Below are 12,900 nucleotides of genomic sequence, written 5' to 3'. Positions count from 1 at the left end.
AAGTTCTGACAGATCAGATCATTGACAATCTATAATAATTCAGCATCCTCTCTCCTACGACAGCTGTCAAATCCCATTAGAAAGCTTATGAGTAGAACAGTGAACCTACTGTTGATATCACAGCAATTTCTATAGTACAATTCTATTTTGTTATCAGCATTCGTAATTATTGACAGGCGTTATCTCTATCAACTTGGTCAACATTTTCATATGGAACACACGCTGTTCTACCACCTATAATATTTCCAAATAGCAATAGTTCTGCTTCTTCTCTGAATAAAGTAGAGCTCAGGGAGCACTGAGGTAATTTTATCACTAGCGCAGAATTGGTTTGTTCTCCTACTGTCCTCTGGTGCTCAGTATTACCAGAAACAACTTCCTGGGGTAGGTGGACCATCTTACTTACTGTATTGGGACCTGGGGCAGACTGATCCTCTTCTCATTCTCTGCAAGGGAAAAAGAGATAAAGCATGTCAGGAAACTCACAGCTCAATTCTTACTGTCCATTTTTGCTGTGAATGAGATCTATTCCCTCTTCTGGTTTTTTTCTCCTGTCTCCAAATAACTAGGTGTGGGTGGACTTCCCTTGCTCTGTTCTATTACTCTCTTAAGTTTTGCTAACTCCGTTTCACCAAATGAACACTGGAGAAATTCTAAAATGAATTTTGGAACTGGAATGCAAAGTTTCCTGTAGCATCCATAAGCACTAATGAATTACAAACATGGGTCAGAACATTATTTAAAAAATCCCTTTTCTTAACTGGAAACTTTGATAATGGTGGCTGTAGGAGTGGGTAAATCAGGCAATTGCCTTCAAGTGTGGGGAAGCTTCAATTCTGAAATAATTTCAATAAATAAAATATATGAAATCTATAGAAAGACAAGGTGAAGAGTTCACCATGAAAACCTCTCCATGTTGTAAGAAAAACAGGTAAGGTTTTAACTTGGTGTTGTTTGCTTTCATTTATGAATTGTTATAACTACAGCACTCAATAGATTAATAAATCGTACAATAAAAACATATATAGCAATCTAATAATTTTTAAAGTGTGTGTGTGTGTGGCGATCCAGTTAACACTTGTCTCCAGAGTCACAAACACTCTAAGGCTAAGAAAGCAAATAATTTATCTATAAATAAATAAAGCAGTGTCGTGCATCAATATGAATTATGGATATTAATATGACTTTTAGAATCCTCTTCTCAAATCAAGAATTTACTACCCAAAATAGTTTCATATGTTGCCTTGATTTCTAAGACAAGCTTTTGATTTTAAAGTTTAAGATTTAATGGAAAATACCATTAAATAACATGAGATGAACATATTTTGTAATTCTTGTTTATATGTAGTTGATTAAAGCTATAATCAATGCTATAAGGCTATAAAGCAATGTTGGATCTAACATTGCCTTACTTTCCAGTCAACACATCCAATATCATGTTGTCTGTCTGTCTGTCTGTCTGTCTGTCTGTCTGTCTGTCTGTCTGTCTGTCTGTCTGTCTGTCTATCTATCTATCTATCTATCTATCTATCTATCTATCTATCTATCTATCTATCTATCTCAAGAGGGATGCGGTGACTCAGGGGCTAAGATACTGAGCTTGTCGATCAAAAGGTCGGCAGTTCAGCGGTTTGAATCCCTAGTGCTGCTGTGTAACGGGGGAACTCCCGTTACTTGTCCCAGCTTCTGCCAACCTAGCAATTCGAAAGCACGTAAAAAATGCAAGTAGAAAAAATAGGGACCACCTTTGGTGGGAAGGTAACAGCGTTCCATGCGCCTTTGGCGTTGAGTCATGCCGGCCACATGACCACGGAGACGTTTTCGGACAGCGCTGATTCTTCGGCTTTGAAACGGAGATGAGCACCACCCCCTAAAGTCAGGAACGACTAGCACGTATGTGCGAGGGGAACCTTTACCTCTATCTATCTATCTATCTATCTATCTATCTATCTATCTATCTATCTATCTATCATCTACCTATCTAACAAAGGTATATGGACACCCAACTCACACATAGGTGACTCTGGGTAATTTACAACATTAAAAACACACAAAATAAAACCCCATTAAAAACCTTATCCATTTCAAGGAAATATCTTATACACCTCATCAATATATGAAGGACCTGATCCTGTGAACAGATTAAACATATAGACATTTCCCAGGAAATCAGAATTTCACTAGAAAAGAACTGGATAAGTTCAAATAATAGGTCAGTAAGAACCTCCCACAAATAGCTTAATATTGTTTTAAGAAACAAAGTACATCATCTACATTCTCCTACAAGAAAGTATGTGAGATAGACCAATTCAGTCTGCACTATTACATTCCCACTGTGCTTCTTCAAATCAGGTAAGACCCACCCTTACCATATGCAAAGGATCACTTGATTGCTTTCTCACCTCTGTTGGGTCGGATGATGAGGGAGGTATCCAAGCATCCCTGCAGCCTGCAGTAGCCATCTATTAAGTCAGCCATGTTCTCTGCCTCAGCCAGGGAGGATGTCTTAATAGTCAAGGACTGCCAAGTAAAAGAAGCCATATAAGGTTCCTATGCCAACCATATAATAGAGATTTCATTGTTAGTGTTCACATGTTTGCCCATCAAAATGGTAACTACATTGGTTTAAAGCCCTTGGTTGGAACCAAAATACATGTTAGTGGCAAAGCTGAGAAAGAGATGAACCAAAGCAAACTGTCAGCACCGGAAAGGCCCAAGAAAATATCAAAAGTATAACCTTTATTTTTAAATGTATATGTTTTCTCAGACTTCTTTTATTGCTGGCAAAATTGCTTCTAGCAAAAGTTTGATAATTTGCAAACTTAATTGAGTGCAACCTATGTATCTGAAGTCTCCCTCAAGTTGAACCTGATTCTTGGTGACTTCATGGACATGTCTATACAATTGCCTTGGCAACAGTCCAGAGTTAGTTTGCCTGTGTGTATAGGTAGGCATGACACACAGTTTAGCATAGTGATTAAAGGTGTTGGCTAGAAACTGTAAGACGCTGAGTTATAATCTCATTTTACCCAAGAAGTCGGCGGGATGACCTTGGGCAAATCACTTTCTCTCAGCTCCAGGAAGCAGACAACAGCAAACTACTTCCAAAAGAAATTTCCCAAGAAGTCTCCTAGCCTAGATTTATCTGTGTAGCTGCCATGAGTTAAGGATGACTTGAAGGCACACCAATTCTCATACTATGAAATCTATAGATAGAAACAAGTTTTTCTCCTCTCGCAATGTTAGCATGTTAGCATCACCCACTCAAAAATAAATACAGAGAGATTGGAGACTGACGAAAGGGAGAAGGCCCCCTTTGTGTAGTACATAGTTATGTATGGAATTTGCTACCATCAAATGTGTTGATGGCCATCAATCCAGGCAGGGTTAAAACGGCCATTAGTCTTGATAAAGACCTGGCATGCCTTGATTCTTAACTGCTAAGGAGCAAAAGTGGAGGAGGGATACTGAATTCTGGTCTATGCTAGTGTGCTTTGTGATTGCATTTGACTGCTTACTATAGAAGCTCTTGGCTCTGATCCTGTTCTTACTTTTTCTCTCTCAAAAAGAGTGTTGGAAGACTGGAACAAGGAGACAACTGAGATGTGATCGGTGGTGGGATTCAGCCAGTTCTGTCTGGTTCGGGTGAACCAGTAGTGATGACTATGGTAGGCCCCACCCACCTGTCCAGAGGTAATGCCATCCTATTTTGCCACATTTTGGAGGCCGTGCGCATGCGTGGAAGGTGCATGTGCTCACATTTGCGAACCAGTAGGGAAGGTAAGTGAATCCCACATCTGGAAATGATCCAAACCACCTTGCACTTCCTCCTTACCTGGGGGTTCCCAGTAAGACCAAGCTGTAGCAATGCTCTGCCTTCCTCCACAGTAGTACATTTGATGGATTTGATCTGTTTGAATTCAGCCAAGCAAGTGGGCTGCAAAGGAGCAACATTAATGTTTTATGAAAAATTCACTTGCATTACAATCCAGAAATCTTTCCGCTTGCCACATTCTGTAGTGTGGGGTGGGATGCTATGCCAGACCCATACATACAGAATAGCAGCATTCTGATTCATGTCTCTTTATTTTTTACAATATTTCACAAAAAAAGATTTCCAGTGACACAAATTTCATTATATTTTCAGGTTAGTGTGAATATTGTTGTAATTTAGGCTCCAGGGCAAAACAGCCTTGGCCAACCCTTAGCTTGTATTTCACTAAAGCAGGGGTGCCAAACTCGCAGCCCAACGGCCGGATGCATCATGCACTGGCCACGCCACGCCCACCCCACCCCCGTTTTAGCAAAGGGACAAAAGTTAAGATATGTTACATGATGACAATATGACAATGCGAGTTTGACACCCCTGTACTAAAGGATGTGCTTCAGTCTAGGAAGCTGTTCAGTTCTAATTTGTGAGACTTCAGCTCTCATGTAAAGAATATCAGCTCTGTCACCCTGGAGTTAATACACACTCATAAAACTTTAGCATAATCTCTACTTAGGTTATGCTGAAAGCAAAGCACAATGGAGTTATGTGCTTGGTAAATGCTGAGCCAGGGGTTCTCTTTAAATAGCCTTGTCTAAAATGAAGTGGATATTCTTTGACAGCAGCATCAATGGCCACAGTGCTTCTAGGTTTGGTTGCTTTTTATTCAGTTATCCATACATCCATAAAAAGAATTATCCAGTTGAAAAGGATTTTGGAGGTCATCTAGTCTACCATTCTACCCAGTGCAGGATTTTTTATACCATATACGTTCTACCAACGTATATTTCTATATAGGTGGGCCAGTTGACAATTTGAAATTCTGGATGGTTTACATAGGGTACAAAAAGCAAACAAAGAAAAAAATACCCATAACCAAAACAGAAGCAACCATGAGCACAATGCAACCAAGGCCAATACCACCCTCACAATCACAGCATAAGCTTATCTATTGCCCAGGTCCAATCACTTAAGGAAGAGTCAAGTTTTCAAGACCTCACAGAAGGTCAAGACAATCAGGGCTATTTGAATCTTAGCATGCCTTTTGGAAGAAGTCTCATGGCAGAGAAGGCCTACATCACTAGATGACAAAAGCAAATCAGAGCATGCCAATTCTGTCAGCATTTATGGAAAAAGAAGAAACAGTTTTGGTCACCACACTATAAAAAAGATGTTGAGACTCTAGAAAAAGCGCAGAGGAGAGCAACCAGGATGATTAGGGGACTGGAGAATAAAACATATGAAGAACGGTTACGTGAACTGGGCATGGCTAGTCTAGTGAAGAGAAGGACCGGGGAGACATGATAGTCATCTTCCAGTATTTGAGGGGCTGCCACAAAGGCGGCAGAGGAGGGGGTCAAGCTCTTTTCCAAAGCACCTGAAGGCCAGACAATGAACAATGGATGGAAACTGATCAAGAAGAGATTCAACCTAGAAATGAGGAGGAACTTTCTGACAGTGAAAAAAATCAACCAATGGAACAGAAGTTGCCTTCGGGAGTTGTGGGAGCTTCATCACTTGAGACTTTAAAAGAAAAGATTGGACTGCCATTTGTCAGAAATGGTGTTGGGTCTCTCCTGCTTGAGCAGGGCGTTGGACTAAATGACCTATTAGGTCCCTTCCAACTCTGTTAATCTGATAAATTTGCAGTAGCTGTACTTCCTTTACCAAGAAGGATGTTAGAGTGGTAACCAGAAGCGTGATGATATTAGGAAGCTTACTGAGAACCAGTGTAGTTCACAGAAGACTGCCCTTGCTGCTGTATTCTGAATCAGTTTCTGGATGGTGTTCAAGGGCAGCCCCATATAGAATGTGTTGCAATAGTCTAGGTGTGAGGGTACCAAGGCATGAGCGACTAAATTTGGAGGAACTAAGGTGGAGAATCCATTCCATCTCCAGGCACATAAATTTGAATTATCTAGCTGAGATAATACCCTAAGTTTCACGATCATGCTCTTTACAAGACCCTTTGCCTGAAGTCTTACCTCTTGATTTTCACTGCTTGAAAAGACATAGTCCAACTAGACTTACACCTATTAGATTTCTACTCATCGAACGATACAGGAATCCTGCATTAAAAATTGTGTTATTCAATTGTACCAGTGGTCTTCAGAGCAGATGATTGTATGGCACCAAAAACAACCCCGAAGTTACCATGGAAACACTCCTGTTCTCTCGCTTTCTGCAAAATAGCTTAACTTGTATTCCAGCAACAACAACAAAAAAAAGGGAACAATAGATTGCAACAAAATCAAATTGTATTTGATAGATTATGAAAACCCTTCTTTACAAGATCTCTGAGCAACTCACTTTTGCTTCTTTACTTGTCATCTGCCGGATGCCTTTTGGGCCAATCACCAGGTCCACAGTGATATTCCATCCTTGCTGAAAAGGGAAGTGAGGAAAGAAAGAAATTTATGTTCCAGATAAAACAAAGACTCTCCTAATTTTTGCAGCCCCTGACATTCTGGATATTTTGGGCAGCAGAAGAATTCTAGAGCAGGAGTGATAGAAGATTGTGGAAGAGTTCTAGAGCAGGAGTTGATGCAGATGACAATTAATCCTATATGTGGAAGGTGGTGGAAAGTTAGAGATGCCACAACGTTTGAAACAAAATGATAAGCCCCACATTAGCTGGAACTACCATGAATATGATACATGACCTATGTAAGCTTTTCAATGTGGAAATATTTCAGAATTAAATCCAGTAAGCATACATAGGCCCAGTAAAATCAGGTAAGCAGGGAGGAGCCAAAAGTAAGATATGTATAAATTTGGATAGAAGCCTCAATTATCAGTGGAGAATGACTATCATATAACACAGGGGTCACTAACCTTTCGGACTTTAGGGACCACTAAATTCAGAATTTAAAATCCCATGGACCACTAATATGATCTGCCTAATGACTGGCTGGGTGGGTGTGGCCAGATAGTCATGTGACTGGGTGGGCATGGCCAACTCAATGTCACTCATGTTGAGGGGCACCTCACCAGCCTCTACTCACCCCTCCCCTCCCAGCCACTCCTCGCCTGCCTGCCTGGGCTCCTTAGGGCCCCAACAGGAAGCAGTTGTTGGAGCCACCAGCCACCAGGAGAAAGAGTTGGCAAAACAGCTGGCTCAGTTCAAATTGGATCTGGCCGAGAAGGAGGCTCAGCAGAAGCACCTCACTGAGGACTATGAGCATAGACTTTCCAAGCAGAGGGAAGACCTGCGAGAGTGCAAGGCCAGGTACCAGTGCCTGGAGGCTCAGCAGGCTGGGATGGTCAACCAGTTCCAGTCCATGATGCAGTCTCACTGGAACAAGGCTCTCTGGCTCTTTGCCACCAGCAGCGTTTCCCTTCAGCTTTTGCCCAAAGCTATGCACCAGGAGGCCGAAGCAGACCCCAAGTCAGAATTTCTGTCCCCCTCCGACCCACACAAAAAGACCCCGAAGGGGGAGACTCTGCAGCAACACAAATGTTCATTTCATGTATCCTGCCCAGCGGCCGTAGTTTGAGGACCCCTGATTTAGTGCAATATAAAAAATGCAAATAATTTTTCTGCGGACCACCAATTTTTTCTCGTGGACCACCAGTTGGTGACCGTTGATATAACATGTATTTTAAAATATTTGCTTATCTTTGTTAGTTAGAAAGTCTAAGGTTTGAGGATTTGGCCTTTTTTCTAAACATGAGACTGTCATGCTAATGAACTGTGCAAAAAAAAGTTATCTTGGATCACACACCGTGACCTATTCGATCCCCATATGCAAACCCTATCCTTTATCTAAGAAGTGGGCCTCTTGTGGCTCAACAGGCTAATGCAGTCTGTTATTAACACAGCTGCCTGCAATTACAATTACTGCAGGTTCGAGTCCCACCAGGCCCAAGGTTGACTCAGCCTTCCATCCTTTATAAGGTAGGTAAAATGAGGACCCAGATTGTTGGGGGGGGCAATACAAGTTGACTTTGTATATAATATACAAATGGATGAGACTATTGCCTTACACAATGTAAGCTGCCCTGAGTCTTCAGAGAAGGGCAGGATATAAATTCAAATTAAAAAAAAAAAGTTCCAGTCCACTCGATTTCAGCTTCAGAAGTTCTAAAACTCCAAATGTTGGTCCCTATGCATCTTGTCAGAACATCTCTCTGTCCAGTATTGGTAGACAAGACGCCAATCACATCATCTACTGCAGTGTTGGAGAACCTTTTCATTACCGAGCGCTGAAACGGGAGTGCCCACACGCCAGAGGTGGGTTCTATTTACTTTTACTACCGGTTCGTAGTGGGATCGCGTGCGCTTCCTGATGATGTTGGAGTCAGAGGGCGGAGCCTACCCCCATTTTTACTACCGGGTTGCAAGAACCGGTCCGAACCAGGGGCAATCCAGCACTACCACACACGTGTTTGTGCATGCGTACCGGAAACCAGAAGAGCAGCCACCCAGTGTGCATGCATGCGCCAGGCAGCTGCTCTTCCAGTTTCTGGCAAGCTCATGTGCACCGGCCACCTGGTCTTCCAGTTTCTGGAGCACATATGTACACAAAGACCAGCTGCACAGTGTGCATGTGCATGTAGACCAGCTGGCCGGTGTACTTGCGCGCACCAGGAAGTTGATCTTCTGGTTTCCGGCACACGTATGCATACCAGCAGCTGGTCTTAGCATGCATGAGTGCCAGAAACTGGAAGACCAGGTGGCTGATGGGTATGTGTGCGCTGGAAACTGAAAGAGCGCCTGTCCGGCGCGTGCATGCACAATGGATGGCTGCTCTTCCAGTTTCTGGCACTCCTGCACACTTGAAGACCAGCTGGCTGGCATGCTGGAACCCAGAAGAACAATGGGTGACTGCTCACATGCCCAGAGAGATGGCTCTGGGTGCCACTTCTGGCACGTGTGCCATAGGTTCGCCATCACGGATCTATTATGATAGCATCCTGAAGAGATCATGTTTATAAGATCAGCCTTGCTTAATACGCCTACATTTAAACTGTACCTGGAACCACAATTAGGCCACACAGACTCTGGGAAATATTTCCTTTGCCCGCCCAATACTTACAATCAACTCACAGCGGTAGCTTTCTTGATCAATGTTGGCGAAGGTGGAGAGGGTGCCAAGGAACTTCATGATGCATTCTTCTTCTCTCAAGAGCGCATACTGCTGGAAAGTCTGCTGGATCATCTTGCGGAACTGCTTTGGCTGTGAATGGGAAGCAGGGAGGAATTAAAAAGAAAAAGGGGAAAAAAACCCTTAAAACTGCTTAATAATTTCAGACAGAAACCTAAGATGGAATAAAATATTTTTTTTCTGAAATGTTCACATTACTACCAATGGAAACCTAAGACGTTTTGTTCAGATAAGCAGAATTCTTCAGGCAGTAGACAGCTGTGAGATGACTACAATTTTCAAATGGCCATTTCTATTATTTAATCCTGTTGTAATTAAAGAAAAATACAGCAGTACTTTGCTGGGCTGCTTTTCAATATGTAGAGAAATTTTTGGAGCAGTAACAAATATCTTGGCCCAAACCTTCAGTATGAAAGTGATGGCATAATTCATTCAGCCATTTCAGATTCTGAAGCTTTTTTCTGCCATTGATACAGATCAGGTTTTCACCCAGCAACATCTGTAGCAAACCACAATGATGCCAACATGGTACAGTATGCAGTCTTGTCATCATGCAAATGCTATTATTGCACACTTATGTTCCAGGATCTGCCACAAATATTTAGGTTGCATCATTTGAGTAATGATATTGTCATGTATATTTTGTCACTTCCCTACTCTTGTCGATATTCATGCTTGAAACATTAAATTGTGGATTTTTGTTTATCTAACTTATGGGTACATCTTTGGTAGGATACCAAATAGTTACCTTTCCCCATAAGTCAGGCTAGAAAGTACTTTTTACTACAGTAATTCCTAAGATAGATAAAGAGTGGGAAAGGAGAAAAATCCATTCAGAATAATTCTAGGAAAGCTAGAAGATCTGCTAGACTTTCTCAGACATACTACAACTCCCAACTCCAGAGAGCCCGGCTAATGGCTTATTCCCACCCTTAGTTGAACATGTATAAGGTAAAGGTAAAGGTTCCCCTCGCACAAATGTGCTAGTTGTTCCCAACTCTAGGGGGTGGTGCTCATCTCAGTTTCAAAGCCGAAGAGCCAGCGCTGTTCGAAGACATCTCCATGGTCATGTGGCCGGAATGACTCAACACCAAAGGCGAATGGAACGCTGTTACGTTCCCACCAAAGGTGGTCCCTATTTTTCCACTTGCATTTTTTACATGCTTTCAAACTGCTAGGTTGGCAGAAGCTGGGACAAGTAACGGGAGCTCACCCCATTATGCGGCACTAGGGATTCAAACCATTGAACTGCCGATCGACAAGCTCAGCATCTTAGCTCCTGAGCCACTGCATCCCTTGAACATGTATATATGGAGCTAAAACATTTCTCACCTTCAAGCTTTCTTGCATCTGTTTGGGAAAGAACAAGTCCAGTCCCACTTCCTTCCTTAAAGAGAAAGAAAATGCTGCCTTACATGTCTGTAGGTATGCAACCTCTGGCTATTTTAATTTATGGTGTTTCTATTTAGATTGAAGTTTTTTTTTTAGAGCCAGTTTGGTCTACTGGTTAAGGCACCAGGTTAGAAAGCTGGAGAGCGTGACCTTGCTGTCAAGCAAGCATTATTTTCCAATAATCTGTGATCATAAACAATGTTCTCTGGGCAAGGTGATCAGGGATGAAGTCTTTAAACGAGAACAGAGATATTTGTGGACTGGATGGGGAGGCCCCTGGTAACCTTATTTAGACTGCAGTGTGGAATCATATATGGTCATAACCTCCTTCCAATTCAATTAAGATGACTGGTATCAGTACAGAACCTGGGACCATATATATAATTGCGTCTTGACCGTCCATCATTCCACTTCTCCACCCCATGTGACTTCCCTCCCACTGATTCTTTTTCCAGCTCCACCTTCTTCAAGCAAATAATTGTTGTAATTTTAGCTAAGTTGCATTGGGGATGCAATTCTGTTTTCCCAAATGAAATAGAATGTAATGTTACATGGGTAGGAACTGGACTCAGAAAGAATGCCGCAATTAGCTGTTAAGCCTTAGATGCTACTGTGAATTTGGGGGTGGGTTTTGGGAGATCCTGTCTTTGTCTCTCTTCTCCACACATACAGATTCTTTCTTCTTCATACACGAACACACACACCTACACACATTTAAAATATTTTGTCTGGTTATATAAGCAGGGCTGCATATAATAGCAAAGAAATTTATCAGGCAAAGAACACTACAACTAATGAAAAACTTTTTAAAACATCAACCAGCATAGTTAAAAAATGTTGTCTACATACTCCAGGAATTCAAAGTTGGACTTCTTGTCTAAAGCATTGTGGGGCATATCCTTGTAGAATCTCCTGCAAAAATTGGATATTAAAGTTTGCATGATTCCTAATTCACCACAAAACTCACACCAGTGTTTTTACATTGAAGTTTCCCATCTCACCATCAACAGAATATCATTCAGTATTATTGTGTGATTCAGGCAAGAAACACAAGCATTGTGGTTTGTTTTGATATAGCTGAATGTGAAAACTCACCTATTAAGAGTTAATGTTTCATGCAAACCAACCCAGTAGAGTTTAGCTTGGTGTGAAAAACTCATTCATCACAGCTTGTTCAGTAAATTGTAGTTAACAATACCCTGTTTTATTACCATGTTTCCCCGAAAATAAGACCCTGTCTTATATTTTTTTGAACCCTGAAATAAGCGCTTGGCCTTATTGCCATGAGCTCAAAAGCACAATTGGGCTTATTATCAGGGGATGTTTTATTTTGGGGGAAACAGGGTATTATGCAGGAGCTCACCAATTTCTTATAATATTTCTCCCTAGCTGCATCCTTTCAGATTTCGGGCTTTGCTTGTGTTTCTTGAACTCATGCTTCGTCAGATCATTCTTCTTGCCAATGTCCCAATTTCAGGATTTTGGTTCCTGTTTTGCAAGGATCACTGTGCAAGCCACAAGAGCTTGGCCCTGCTCACATGTTTTCCAAACATGCTTGTGTCAGATGCAATCTTCTGCCTAGCAAGTACATACCTAAGCTCCAGGCAGCCTAGCTGTAGAGCCATCCCCTCACTCACTTTGCTTGCATAAAGTTGCATGTATTCACTCCGGAGCTGAAAGACATAAATAAGATGGACAGTTAAGGATCCCAGGTCCCTACCGGTGCTCACTGCTCTTTCCAAAAACAAAGATAACTGGGTATCCTCACACAGAGACAAAACAGTAAAAGGGCTTTAAATGAAATGCATTTAAATAATAAATATTCATTCATTTAAATTACATCTTCAACTAAAGCATGCTGGCAGGGCAATTCTTGGAGTTGAAGTCTATACATTGTAAAGTTACCAAGTTTGAAAAATATTAACAGAATAACAGAGTTGGAAAAGACCTTGTAGGTCATCTAGTCCAACTCCTGCCCCACAAGCAAGATACCTTAGACCATTTCTGACAGATGGCAATCCAGTCTCTTCTTGAAAACTTCCAGTGTTGAAGAATCCCACTTCTTACATAATCTTCTTTTGCCTGACTAGGTGGCTCAGTGGCTAAGACACTGAGCTTGTCGATCAGAAAAGTTGGCAGTTCGGTGGTTCGAATCCTTAGTATAGGTCTCCTGCGTTGGGGGGGGGTTGGACTAGATGACCTCCAAGGTCCCTTCCAACTCTGTTACTGTTAATCTATTAAGCTAACGAGCTTCCCCCAGGACTTTGACAACTTCCTGACCTCCGGACCTTTCGCCGCGAGCTGAAGACATATCTATTCTTTCGAGCAGGACTGGCTTAAATAGGGTTTTTAAATATGGATTTTATTGGGGTTTATTTTTTATATTTTGTATGGTATTTTAAATTTAGGCTA

At 41.7% G+C, this 12,900-nt stretch overlaps 1 protein-coding gene across 7 annotated transcripts in view; it reads right to left on the bottom strand.

Annotated features, from left to right (window-relative positions):
• The window catches only part of PTK2B (protein tyrosine kinase 2 beta), a 129,879-nt gene that overhangs the window by 50,846 nt on the left and 66,133 nt on the right, over positions 1-12,900 (bottom strand). For all 7 annotated transcript variants that reach the window (XM_058164754.1, XM_058164752.1, XM_058164755.1 and 4 more), the window contains exons 5-12: positions 12,082-12,161; positions 11,338-11,400; positions 10,429-10,483; positions 9,028-9,168; positions 6,299-6,373; positions 3,836-3,937; positions 2,403-2,520; positions 407-446 (exon numbers count right to left, since the gene is read on the bottom strand). In XM_058164754.1, coding sequence (XP_058020737.1) covers positions 407-446; positions 2,403-2,520; positions 3,836-3,937; positions 6,299-6,373; positions 9,028-9,168; positions 10,429-10,483; positions 11,338-11,400; positions 12,082-12,161 — 674 coding nt within the window. The remainder of the gene's footprint in view (positions 1-406; positions 447-2,402; positions 2,521-3,835; positions 3,938-6,298; positions 6,374-9,027; positions 9,169-10,428; positions 10,484-11,337; positions 11,401-12,081; positions 12,162-12,900) is intronic.

The sequence above is a fragment of the Ahaetulla prasina genome, chromosome 1, assembly GCF_028640845.1.
Source record: "Ahaetulla prasina isolate Xishuangbanna chromosome 1, ASM2864084v1, whole genome shotgun sequence".
Lineage (NCBI taxonomy): Eukaryota > Metazoa > Chordata > Lepidosauria > Squamata > Colubridae > Ahaetulla > Ahaetulla prasina.
This window is presented reverse-complemented; position numbering and strand designations above follow the sequence as displayed.